This window comes from Xenopus tropicalis, chromosome 3, assembly GCF_000004195.4.
Source record: "Xenopus tropicalis strain Nigerian chromosome 3, UCB_Xtro_10.0, whole genome shotgun sequence".
Lineage (NCBI taxonomy): Eukaryota > Metazoa > Chordata > Amphibia > Anura > Pipidae > Xenopus > Xenopus tropicalis.
The window spans coordinates 42,084,642-42,098,420 of record NC_030679.2 but is presented as its reverse complement, the minus strand read 5'-3'; the positions used below and the strand labels follow the sequence as shown (position 1 = coordinate 42,098,420).

Genomic DNA, 13,779 nt, shown 5'->3' with positions numbered 1-13,779 from the left:
CTTTCCTTCGCCTTCAATAAAATGGAAATATCACTTAGGACCAAACCTTCCTAATCAGACCAGAAATACAAATAATAATTGTGTTACCATAAGCAACATGGGCAAACAGCACATTAGCAATTATCCTGCTGATCTTGAAAACATGAGAATGGTTATTAGTATATAGTTACATTTGTTGCAGTTGGGCCAAGAATCAAACTAATGAGATCCTACAATTCCCTTATAGTGTCTATCGTCTCACTGGAAATGTAAAAGAACAAGCACTGCCCTTGGCCTGTTGACAACCAGGAGAACTGACATAATACTGTGGTCAAAGTGTCATGTCTAAGGGAGACTAACAATGGGACAAGCCTCAAAGATCTCTTGATCAGTTGAATATCAGGGACTGAAAACCTAAATAAAAAATTGACCTGATGTGGTCCCTGATCCAAATGAAAAATGAAACCTACCCGATCTACACCTGGACAATTTTTGCCCAGATATAGATGAGGGAGGCCTGTCAGGAGGCCCCATACACAGGCAGATAATCTGTCTTTGTATGGCCCAGGGCCGGAACTAGGGGTAGGCAGAAAGGTGGTGGGGGGGGGCACCAGGGTTCTGCACCATTTCCCCCCACTGCAGTACCCCCGGAGTGGCCCTGGCAACCCTGTGTGCACACCAGGGGGAAGGAAGGTGGGTGGCGGGCCAAGCAGACCAGGTCACAGAAATTGTAACATGACTAGCGGCCACTCATTTAATGAATAATGACTAAGTGGAATTAAGTAGAGCAAACATTTTGCAAACATTTGCTTTTACTTTTGGGATGATAACTACCCCAAATGTCTAAAGGGGAAATTAGTCAAAACATAGGATGAATAGTGTGTCTATCTAAAAATAGGAGCTTGATCAGTTGGCCCTTTACATTTATAGTGGGTCTATCATTTTTTTTTGTAAATTAAATAAATACGCTGCAGGGATCACTTATCAGATAAGGATAAAGGGTTTTGTGAAAGAAAAGTGGCACTGTCATTCCACAAACAATGATCTATACATGTGCACCTTCCAAAATGCAATAATGACTTCTTCTACCTAGACTTCTACACAATCTTCTTATATTAGAAGAAATTCAATATCTGAAATAAAAATGTCTCCATGCATAGCTCCGGGATGCTAGGTCATACTTAGAAGACTGATTTAGCATATATCTTCCACATGTAGGGCCTACTGGTGGCAATGATAACAGGCTTTCCTGCAAACATGGCTAAAGGACATGTAGCAGATGATGGTACCTTATACAGTTTGGCATATATTTTTGTCGTGACACCATGGATACAGATTCAGAAACACTTTCAAATTTAAATGCCATACACAAGCAGGCAGAATAACAGTTAAAAAATAGCCCGCATCAATCCTCAGTCTTCAACGAATGCTATATCTGGCCAATGTTTCATATTTTTATCGTTCCCAGGGGCACCAGCTGCTGCTCAGCCCATGTTGGGACATGCCAAAGACGATGACAGAGTCATTTTGGTTTAAGTATTCTAATTTGGGGACCATGTTGATCCCCTGTCTCTCTCTCTCACACGTCCGCTACAGACTTTCCTCCTATTTCTGGCTGCCAGCTCTACTCACATCAAGCCCTGTGCGTGTTTTTTTGTTTTGTTATTCTGCCTTAAATACACGCACAAGAACGAAATTGCAATGGGAATGTTATTCCTTCCTTGGATCTTTGGAAGATGAATAGCTGAGCCATTCTTCTGGCCTTCTGCAATACCATGTAAATTGCAATGATCCAGTATCAATATATTGGCATACAAATAATTTAGCTAGCGTGGGCAGCAGAAATAAGGCAGCATAAATGAAGCAGCAGAGTAGTCTCTAGTCACTAGAGGTTCAGTGGGCAAGAATGGACAACGAAGAGTGACCAGCTTAGGCTGATTTGGATTCATAGTCCTAACAGACTGGGATGCAGGTGAGCAAGCTAAATAAACAAGAGATATTATCACTTCTCTTGAGGTCATCGCTCACCCCTCCGCCAGGGGATGTGTTAATCATTAATACGCACCCAAGTGATGCAGAGCTTCCTATGCAAAGGCACAGTATTAAGAGTGACGTGGGTGAGAAGCTGCCAGAGCACAGCTAGGGAAACTTTGACTGTGCTAGTGAAATTGAACAAGTATGTAGCAGCCACATAATGAGTCACTTATTGAAAATAACATTTTAGGTCAAGTGGGAACGGGAAAGATTTTAAAAAATAAATGCTATAATAAAGTAGATCATAAATAAAAGGGAGAGACCAATAAACACAAATATTGGCTATACTGATAACTGCTTTATTTATGGAACCAAATGATAAGTAATATTATTAAAATCCATGTTGGAACTGATGCTGGATACAATGATTTACCAGAGGGATTTGTGGGTCCTCATTAATTAGGACTGCCCTATCTATAGCTCTGTCAGCATCCCCATCCAGGGTTTAATACCTGAAGGCCTGCAAGGTGGGCAGCAATTATACATAACATGCTATTTCACAGGCTATTATAAGCTCTATAACTAACTGCCTCTATAGGCATCATCTCTCCATAACTGCTATCCCACAGCCACAGTCCCTTCCCAGAGGCTATTATCCCCACTGCTACTATAGACACCATCTCTCCCTACTATACCTGCTATCCCACAGCCCCAGTCCCTTCCCAGAGGCTATTATCCCACTGCTACTAAAGGCACCATCTCTCCATACTATACCTGCTACCCCACAGCTACAGTCCCTTCCCAGAGGCTATTATCCCACTGCTACTATAGGCACCATCTCTCCCTACTATACCTGCAATACCACAGCCACAGTCCCTTCCCAGAGGCTATTATCCCTACTGCTACTATAGGCACCATCTCTTCCTACTATACCTGCTATCCCACAGCCCCAGTCCCTTCCCAGAGGCTATTATCCCACTGCTACTATAGGCACCATCTCTCCCTACTATACCTGCAATCCCACAGCCACAGTCCCTTCCCAGAGGCTATTATCCCTACTGCTACTATAGGCACCATCTCTTCCTACTATACCTGCTATCCCACAGCCCCAGTCCCTTCCCAGAGGCTATTATCCCACTGCTACTATAGGCACCATCTCTCCCTACTATACCTGCTATCCCACAGCCCCAGTCCCTTCCCAGAGACTATTATCCCACTGCTACTATAGGCACCATCTCTCCCTACTATACCTGCTATCCCACAGCCCCAGTCCCTTCCCAGAGGCGAGGCTATTATCCCACTGCTACTATAGGCACCATCTCTCCCTACTATACCTGCTATCCCACAGCCCCAGTCCCTTCCCAGAGGCTATTATCCCACTGCTACTATAGACACCATCTCTCCCTATTATACCTGCTATCCCACAGTCACATTCCATTCCCAGAGGCTATTATCTCCAATGCTACTATAAGGACCATCTCACTATAACTGCTATCTCACAGCCATCCTGGTATCATACCTGTTGCCATAAGTGCATCAGCACTTCCTGCACAGGTCTGGGCCCCCAGAGTCTAATGACTTTTATTATTCTTGTTAATAATTATGGTTTGGTGCCCTATCATTGTGTGAGCAAGAACTTTCCAGATCATAGAACTAGTATTATCTAACATAGTAACTTCTAAAATGTGGCTAAAAAATGTTTCTAGCATGTATTTAACATGAATTTCACTTCCAAATCCGAATACTCCCATTCACGGAAGAAAAAAATTGGCGCAGGGACCAGAGTTAGCCTGAGTGGCACTGGGCTTTCGCTAACAGTGACTAAGAAACATGGAACTGTAAAATATGGATCAGATTACTGGCAGATGCCTTAGCAATGAGTTGCTTTGCTTTTAACCCTCCACAAAATAAACAGTTGCAACACAGTTACAAAGACAATTCATTTTAGAATGCAAGAGGTCAATCCTATGATTGGGAGATGTCTGACAGAAGCATAAGTATTACTTCTTACATAAATAAAGGGCTCATTTATTAAGGCTGCAAAGTAACAATTTTGGGAAAGAACATTGAGTAAAACACTGCAAACTGCAAGGAATATTTCCTAAAGCAGATGCAGTTGTGAGCTAAACAGGTGCCAGGTTGGGGATTAAAGAGGGATTATGGACACTTCAGAGGTGTTAGAACTTTCCATCACACCTCAGGGATAAGAGTGCCAGCAGACAGCCATTTGGTCCAAACACCAGAGCATGTGGTTTAGAAGGAACAATGGGGTACTGAGCACTCCACAGACTCTGCGACTTGATGTCAGTTTTCAGCACTGGCATGCATGGTAAATCCTGTGATGCAGGACAAGGCTTTTTTTTTTTTATTTACTCAGACGGCAGTTGGAAGAGTTTTCAGGAATATAATACAAAGACAGAAGGGTTGGGCTTGCAACATACATAGTAAAAATGACCAATGGTTACACATAGAAAAGGCTGATGGCTCATTTTATACAAATCTCACTTTATGAATATTTGCCTTTCTTTTCAAAAACTTTTGGATTTAAATTCAGGAAAAAAAATTCATGACAACCAATCAAGTGGCAAATGCACTGCCATAAATAGGGATTAGTTTATATATGTAATGTATCTGTATATATCTCAACTCTTTATACATAGCACACAGTCACATGTGCTCTTGTTCAATACTCTATTCTTCGGATGTATTTTGATTTATTTGGTGAGTATATAAACACTCACTTCCCATATATATTTCTGTGTGTGTGTCCATGTGTCATGTTTGAGATAAAGGAAGCAGCCGAACAGATGCTTGCATGACATGGCTTCACAAAGCACCATGGATGAGGATTTGTTATCAGACACAATGGGTATGTGAGAACCAGTAATCACGTCAGTTCTCAGACCAAGCCCTCCGAATCGGCGTGTCCGTCAGTGATTTTGGCAGTGGGAATGCTGAGCATGCTGAGGGATTGTGTGCACGGGACAAACTCCAACTGCAGATTAGCAGGTGAGAAGGTTACAGAGCAAGAGCTTGTGTGTCATCACTATAAATAGGATTATTTGCCCCCCCTTTCCATTACTAAAGCAGACCACTTCCTATCCTAAACACTGCTCTCCCAAACTCCTCCCCAATGATTAGAAAGCATTTTGCTCAAAGCTAAACTACTGAAACACTTTTTCTATTGAAAAATTAATTGAAATGGGGTGCTTACAAGTATGACCTATTAGTAGTGCTTAGACAGCAGAATTCTAAGACCATTTGCAATTGGCATTGATTTTTTTTATTCTTATTGTTATGGGTTCTGTAGCTCTCTGGCTTTGAAGTTAAACGGTGATCTGGTTGCAAGGAGTGTATTATCTTAGCAACCACTGGCCAGTTTTGACATTCAAATGGAAGATATTTAGTTAAGAGCCTGAAAAGAAGGGATACAAATAAATGGCTGTGTTGACCCAACAACCAGATAGTTTTGGAACTGGTACACTAACAATTGTGTTTTGAAGAAAGACAAAGTGTCATCCACAGTAAAATAGGTTTTAGGTATGACATCCAAATGAGATTTGGCAATGCGTCAGTACCACTTTACCTGCCAGCAGCAGGCATTCTGGGGCTGCACAATACATGTTCCTACTGATTCATATGGAACCTGGAAATGTAGAACCTGTGTTGCAGGAAGTCTGGTTAAGCATGTCATACATTGAAGCACACTATACCTTCCAATAGTATATCTAATTAGCCAACACCTTGCTACACTGTGTATACATTTAACCTGCTTTTATTAGTTCGGGTTCCTTGTAGCCACAGAAAACTTTTTTGTTTTAAAAAGTTACAATTAACAAATGTTTGGTCCTCGCAACTAATTCATTAAAGCATTGAGGTGGATGCTCCTTTAATATGCTTTACTAAATAAAAATCTAATTTAACTGCTGTATTTGTAGTTTATCAACAGCTGGAGAGCTGTAGTTCGGGCTGTTTTCACCGCTCATATTTGGTTCCTAGCCTTTTCGGTATGACCTGGGCCCCGTCCCCCTTCCCTATCTTAGCCCTGCTAGGTGATGTATAAAATATCACACACACCATCTTTCAGCGAACTCGGAGAACCCAATTCTCAGAAGCGGAAATGTAATAAATAAGGATACAGTAGGAAGTGCCACAGTTGGTTTAAATTGCTTCCCTCTGCATAGTATTACATATCACTGTATCTAATGGTTTATAGACTTTCCAGTGTGTAAGTGATACAGCTTAAAGCGGTTTCTGTTTTTCTAATATTGTCCCTGTCACCATCAAACAGAAAATCTGATCTCCAGCAAAGTGCCTGGGAATGAGGGGTTAAGCCCGAAGTGTGACATTTGTGCACTCTGTAAAGTGGCTAAGGGCGTGCAGCTTGTTTGTCAGTTCCCCTGGTGAAATGTAATTGCTCATGGCCACTTGCAGGCTAAGTCTAGCACACCCAGTGAAAGCCATGAATAGCAATGTACCCGCTTTTCACAGCCAAACAGGTTGGATGCAGCCATAACACAATGCAGAATTTGAATATAAAACAGCCAATGGCCTGGCTCCTGCCAAGAAACAGCACGTTTAACTGGCCCTGGGAAATGTCTCTTTTATTCTATATCCTGCTTTGTTTTTCTCTTCATTTTATTAAGCAGCACAAAAGGGTTTTGTTTTCTGATGTACAAAAGAAGTCCCTTTCCCTCCATTCTTTCCCCTTCCCTCGTGCCTCCCCACTCTCCTTATTGAGAAGGAAGATGCCTGAATTACTTGTGTAAATAGATGATCTGATGTTGGCCTCATGCTCTTAACAGGGGATTGTGAATGAGGCAGCAGTGCTAACAGCAGGTGTCTCTCAATTACCCACTCCCCTAACCCATTCTCCAGCCTAATTCATCTACACACCATCTGTCGGCAGGAGGAGTGCTCTCCTCTCTCCCTAACTAGATCATTGGCAGATGGAGATTATACCATCAGCACGGGGTGGGCTCATTGCTAACTTCCCTGTGACTGTGAGTTTGCTTCTCAATTCTCACCCGTTGTCACTCGTCACTAGAATACGTACACTGTCTTGTTGGGGGTCCATCGAAAATACATTAACCAGAAAAAGCAGAATGCCAGTTCCCACCAATATGATTTGCACTGAGAAGACCTAAGAAGGAATTCCCAGCATTCTCTGCATTCACCCCTCATATTGCATCTCTCTAGATTTCTCTAGTTAAGCCTGACTCCCATATTTGTTAAATTTATGATCAGATCTAATCTTCAGAGATTGGCTGGCAGATACCTAAAGAGGCATATATGTTCAGCAAGGGTTGAATGAATTAGAGGTCATTTTCATATTATATTTCTTGTCTCTAGTCTTGTTTTTTTTCAATAATTAAGCAAACTTCCTTATCTTTGTATAGAGCTTTAAATATTGTTGATAAATGCCCTGTGTAATAAACGTCTCCTTATATGTGAAACTGAGATAGCTCCAGCTGGGGAAGAGAGGGGCTTTTTTTTAAAAAAAAATGTTATTGCGGCTTAAGCAAATGCCCCAAAAGTGAGTGAAGGGGTGGTTCTTAGTAAACAATGATTTATCCATCTTTATAATAAAAAATATGTATTTTTTAAAAAACATATGAATATTGACCATTTAAGCTTACATACAAAGCATGAAGGTATATAAAGGAATGCTATACTGTGCAGCAGAGAGGTTAATGAACTCTACTGAACCGAGAAGAACGTGGGAGCTGCTGAATCCAACAGATGGAAAACTGTAAATGGCCTCTAATTACATTTTATGTGGAAGTGGTTCATAAACTTGGTTCAGTTTAAATACATACTTATGTTGTTTCCTTGTAAAGTTTTATTACTTCCATAGCAACATAGGCTGCAACTGTCACACAGCCTACCCTGTGACAGAAAGGCAATTAGTACTGACCTTTAGCAACCACACACTGGCTTTCATTTGCATTAGACCTATAACTTTTAGTATGTTTTAGATGAGAAATTCTTATTCTTTTTATAGTTTTCAAAATATTTGTCTTCTTCCTACTCTTTCTAAGTTTAATATGGGGGTTACTGAATCTGTGAGGTTATTGTTATTTTGTATTACTTATCTTTATATACAAAGATCTAGTCATATACCAATGTCTCACTCACGCTACTGCTTGGTTGCTAGGGTAATTTGAACCCTAGCAACCAGATAGAAGCTAAAATTTCAAAACTGGAGATGTTAAATGGTTCAAAACCCACACATAATAAACAATGAAGACCAACTGCAAATTGTCTCAGAAGTATCTTTCCCTACACTATACTAAATGTTAAAGGAGAACAACCCCTTTAAGAGACACATGAAAGGCCATGAACAGTTTCTCTTAAAATGGTGTTAGATTAATACAAATAATTATTTTTAAAAAACCAATACAGTGCTAAAATTATGATGCCTTAATAAAACTAGAAAACCTTTTAGAAACAGAGCTATTTATATAATAAGTGAATTGTATTATTGTTGTGACTGGTTACCATAAGGTCTTTCTCATTAATAAACCAGCATAAAATAAGTTTAAACCTTAATTTATTTTGCCATTTTTAACAAGCTGGCATTAAGCAGTGCTGAAATCATAAATATCCTGCCTCAAGAACACAAATTCCATGACTCAACTGCACGATTATTTAATTCTTAAAATAACAGAACTGTCCCAGCCACAGGCCTTTATGGTTGCAAATAATTTGGTAATGTTCTTAAAATAAAATATGGGAAGGCTGAGAAAATATCAGCTTCTCGACCATGTAATGTCATTCATCATGATGCCTTCTTTCACTATACTGTATGTCGGTCGCAGTCGGTGATTCACAAAGGAAGGGGAAGAAGCACACTAATGACAAGATAAACCCCAAAAAGGAGTGTTGGCTTTCTCTAAGTCAAAGCTCCATTTTCTTCCTAACGCACCTAGTCAGCTAAATGTATTGAAACTATACCAAGCATTAGTTTTTGTGAAGCAGGGTAAACAGTTTCTCCTATACTTTCTTAAAGCTCCAAGGGAGAGGGTAGAAGTATAACTGCCCCCCACAGTTTGCTGAAAAGTTCTGAAAAGTACTTTCTATTTAGTCCCATGATGAACATGGAACATAACTGTCAGTTTGTGAGAACGCAGGCCAGATTGATTGAAAATCAAACTGAACAGTTATGGCCCATATGCCCCTGTCCCCCCTCAAGTCACTGATTGGTTACGGACTGCTAACAGCTTAGAGAGTAGGAAACAGTATTCTGGCTATTATGTTAGACATCTGCCTAATCAAGCCTTTATAGATTACATTTTTGCCTAACTATATTAGAAATATTTTTAATTTCTCGCAGTCTATTTTACCCAGTTTCATTTTTACACTAAACTATTCCTTTTAGCTATCTGCATTGTGGTTCCTTTAATAGGGCAAAATTGTAAATACTTACCGTGGTTATAAACCTGTATATTGGCTGTCGCCTCTCTGTGTATTTGACAGTGATTGGACTCAAGTCATACCGGAACCAGATGGCAGGTACTACGCGCCCTGTATGGCTGTATGCAACATATGCCTGCAAGGTAAACAGAAGCCTTTTGAAGACAACTAGATAAGGACAGCATGAAAAAAAAAAAAGAAAAAGCTATTTAAAAATATCTAGAATATACATATAATAAAGCCTCTACTCTAAATAGTATTTATAACAAAGTAAATGTAAACGAATGACAAATTGAAGCCCCAAACAAATCAAAACCCGTACCAAATAAATATAAAGGTCTGGGTGTGAACACCCCAGACCTAGCGCAGTTGTGAAAAAACTCTAGGGGGCCCCAATGGAAATTTGTAATTAATGCAGAATCAGAAAAAGCTCACCAGAGTCCACAGTTGGTCCGGGTGCTCAGGGCCCCGAACCCGTAGCTGAAGGGAGAAGTTATATCATATACAGTTGAGCTCCAAACATCTCCGGACACGACATGCTGCTAAAACCAGGTCTTTATTGTTCCATCTAAAAACTAGACGCCTGACATGTTTCGTGCGCGAACGCACTTACTCATAGGCATAATTCATAGGCATTGCCTATGAGTAAGTGCGTTCGCGCACGAAACATGTCAGGCGTCTAGTTTTTAGATGGAACAATAAAGACCTGGTTTTAGCAGCATGTCGTGTCCGGAGATGTTTGGAGCTCAACTGTATATGATAGAATATACATATTAAGCAAACAATTAAGGTAACATGCCAATAACATCACATAAGGCTCCATTTATGCACTTATACATTATTTACCATTACCTACACTTCTGAAGATTGACCTCATTTTTTACAAAAAAAAGACATCCTTCTTTCAAAATACATTTATGTTCCCTTTGTAGAGGTTATTTAAGTCATGAATATGTAATATGGAAAGTTCTGCTGAAAGAAAGAGGCAAGAGACAGTCTCTTTGTACAACAGGGCAACTCATCTACAATATGAAAAGAAAGGACAAAAAGCGGTGTTCTGTTGCAGACTTTAATCTACTAAAAACTCAGGCATATGGGCCTTCACATTGATTCTGACCTGTGGGCATATAGCTTTTCATGCAAGAATCAGTAGAATACTACCAATATATAGCTTTGTAATCCACAGACACTGCAATATGAGACAACTCCTAACAATTTAGACGCATAACAACATCATGTGGGATTCAGGCCTAATTGGCCTAATCAAATTTGAGGAAAGTAAAATAATTTTATACATTTAGAACAAAAAATTTCTGGAAGTTGTTCAGAGCTTTAAACTTTAGGATTCATATTCAGTTTGTCTGAACACTAAGGCTTAATCAGAAGGTACAGTTAAGCTAATACTGCCCAGGCCGGATGTCTGATATAAAAGTTTGTCTGTAAGAAATGGCCAGACTATTTTATGCGCATAAAACAATATAAATAGGACCATCATAATAAAAAAAGAACAAAAGAACTGAAAACAACATAGCCTCATAGTGACGAGCTAACATTCCAAGCAGCGGAGGCCTTCTTTGGTTATCTGATCGTTACATTACACATTATGCAATGCAGCTGGAATTCTATATTTTCTTTAATAAGTCTGTGTGTTTTTCCTGCCCGCTGGCATCATTTGGCTAATTATAAAGCTTACCTCATTTTTCCAGATCACACTTTTCCTGTTATTAGCCTTACATTTCACTATGAAGCAGTACTCATTTTTAGTGTTCTTTTGATAAATATACCTTATTAGCCACCGTATATTGGTATGAAAATTGCTGCTCCCCATTCATGTCTTCATATACAGTCGGCACAATCTTTAGGACATAATCATGGGATTCCAAAGCTGCAAATAAGAGATGCACGTCAGTAAAACAAAGGTATCGCTGTATGTAGAGATCAACATCTGACCATGTCTAGTTACTTTAACAGTTGCAAAGCAGTTGGGTTGCCAAATACAGTGACCTCTAACTGAGGCACAGAACAACTTTGGGCAAACTGGTGAAGGGAAGCTGGGGGTTGCACTTTACAAAAGTCAATGTTCTATACAACGTACAGCCAAAACTTGGACCCCCCTAAACAAAGTACAAAAACTTCTACTCTACATCTGAATGTGAGTATATATTAAAATAGCATTAGCACCAACACATAGATTTGGGAAAAAGGGTTAAGAGGAGGCATAAGCAACCTCATCTGAATTCAGTGTGCTTAAGTAAGAATGTGTGCATTTGCTATAAGAGATCTGATTCCCAAAATGCTCAAAGGCCTTAGGTTTCAAGAGTTGGAGCACCATGCCTTAAAGCTACTAAGAACATTCAAGTATAAAAATAAAAACAAAGAAACCTATAGGATTTTTTCTGCCATTAACACAGATTTATTAGATAGATGATGGATGGATAGATAGACAAAGTACTGTCTTACATAAAACAGGCAAACCAGAGTTGCAAGCTTTTTATCATACAAGAAAATAAAAAGATACAGATACCTATACCAATAGTATATAGTTGATCCATAGACTTGTCCTTTTGAAGTCAGGAAATAATTTTTGTATAGCAAGTTAGTAAGGGTAAAAGGTTGAAGTTAATGGACATGTCTTCTTTTTTTTTTTAACCTAAATTAATATCTGGGTAGGTTTTTCGCTCAGTTTTGAGGGGAGGGTAAAGTTTACTTCTGTAATCTTGACAAAGGCCCGAAACCCCAACCAAAAACACTAGCTTCACTGGCACTATAAACACCTGGGCACCTAGTACAGACCCTCTAAGCAGTCCGTTACTCTATAACAGGGGTCTCAAACTCGCGGCCCGCGGGCCATTTGCGGCCCTCGGTACAGTATTTTGTGGCCCGCACCAACGCCTTCTCAAAAGCAATGAATGGATCGCGATTTTTATTGCGATTCAAGGCATAATGCAAGGCACGGCAGGCGGGAGCTACTGATTGCGGAAATTACGTTATGCCATCATAACAGTTATTATGGGAAGACGTTCTGTGTGCACAATTAGCTCCTTAGCAGCTAATTGTGCACACAGAACGTCTTCCCATAATAACTGTTATGACGGCATAACGTCTTTTTCGCAATCAGCAGCTCCCGCCCGCCGTGCCTTGCATTATCCCTTGAAAGCCAATTTTTTGTGAAATCCTTTATGCGGCCCAGCCTCATCCTGACTTTGCCTCCTGCGGCCCCCAGGTAAATTGAGTTTGAGCCCCCTGCTCTATAATTACTGAAAAACAAAATCTATAAACTATACATACCTTGTGAGGCCAGTTTATCTGCTCCTCCTAAGGCATTGAAAGCACCATGAATGTTCTCAACCTGTAATCAGATGTTAAAATAAGCACTGTGTAGGGGTATATGCCATAATACATACTAAAAAAAAGCCAAATGATTAACTACACAATGAAAATAACCAGACAATCTTTGTATTCACTCTAAAAAGGGAGTTCTATCTTCTTATATTATTTTTTTTATCAATTAGATCAATCTGTAGAACTTTCAGCTGAAATTAAATGAAGGGGGTTGAAAATTCTAGAAATTCCCTTTGAAATATACAAAATAGCATTGAGAGTTAAGCTAAGGCTATGTACTTGCAAATTCTCAGGATTGTAAAGAGTCAACTATTTTTCATATAGAACAGTATTCACTGGCACACAAAAACCTAAATATGATTTGATGATATGGAAGACCCTCTTGTTTAAATCAGCAGCAATAAGTCTGTCCCTTTATAAGAAATGTTATAAAACTGAAGGATAAAATTGGGAGACATAACCCATTCCTTGATTCTCTTGAAAAAGGCTATAAATATTCAAAGCTAAATTAACTTTCATAGTTGTATTATTAGCCCCATGCAGCAATGTCAGTTCCCAGTGATCACAGGTATGTACAGCTGACTGACACACCTTAGTATTTAAGAGGTTTGTACGGCTGGCTGATGCTGTGATTTACATAACAATGTCAGGGAACCCTAAAAATGACCTTGTCACACCCTGCCCTCTAACATTTATTCCTCCCATGTTCTTTGCCAGTTCCTTTACAAGGAATGATTGTTGCAGGGAGTGGCCCTAGAGAGCTTAAGTGGTTATATAATATGTGGTGGCCCAATAAACAGCAGCAAGGTGTGGTAATGAGATCAAATGAAGCCACGGGCAGAAACATGTGCATTAAACATTAATTCGGACTTTTCTATAAGTCAATAAGATACTAGATAAAGATATTACATTTATAACTAGAAAATGTTTTTCAAAGAGAACACTGATGCATTGAGTAGCACAGTAACTCCTAAACTATCTTAGATAATCAAATATTATCTTTAAAGGAATACTGTCATGGGAAAACATGTGTTTTTTTTAAAAACCATGCATCAGTTAATAGAGCTT

The 13,779-nt window shown here is 39.5% G+C and overlaps 1 protein-coding gene across 2 annotated transcripts in view; it reads right to left on the bottom strand.

Annotated features, from left to right (window-relative positions):
* ergic1 (endoplasmic reticulum-golgi intermediate compartment 1) overlaps positions 1–13,779 on the bottom strand; it is a 74,123-nt gene that overhangs the window by 6,314 nt on the left and 54,030 nt on the right. For both annotated transcript variants that reach the window (XM_031898819.1, XM_031898820.1), the window contains exons 7-9: positions 12,658–12,718; positions 11,154–11,254; positions 9,383–9,505 (exon numbers count right to left, since the gene is read on the bottom strand). In XM_031898819.1, coding sequence (XP_031754679.1) covers positions 9,383–9,505; positions 11,154–11,254; positions 12,658–12,718 — 285 coding nt within the window. The remainder of the gene's footprint in view (positions 1–9,382; positions 9,506–11,153; positions 11,255–12,657; positions 12,719–13,779) is intronic.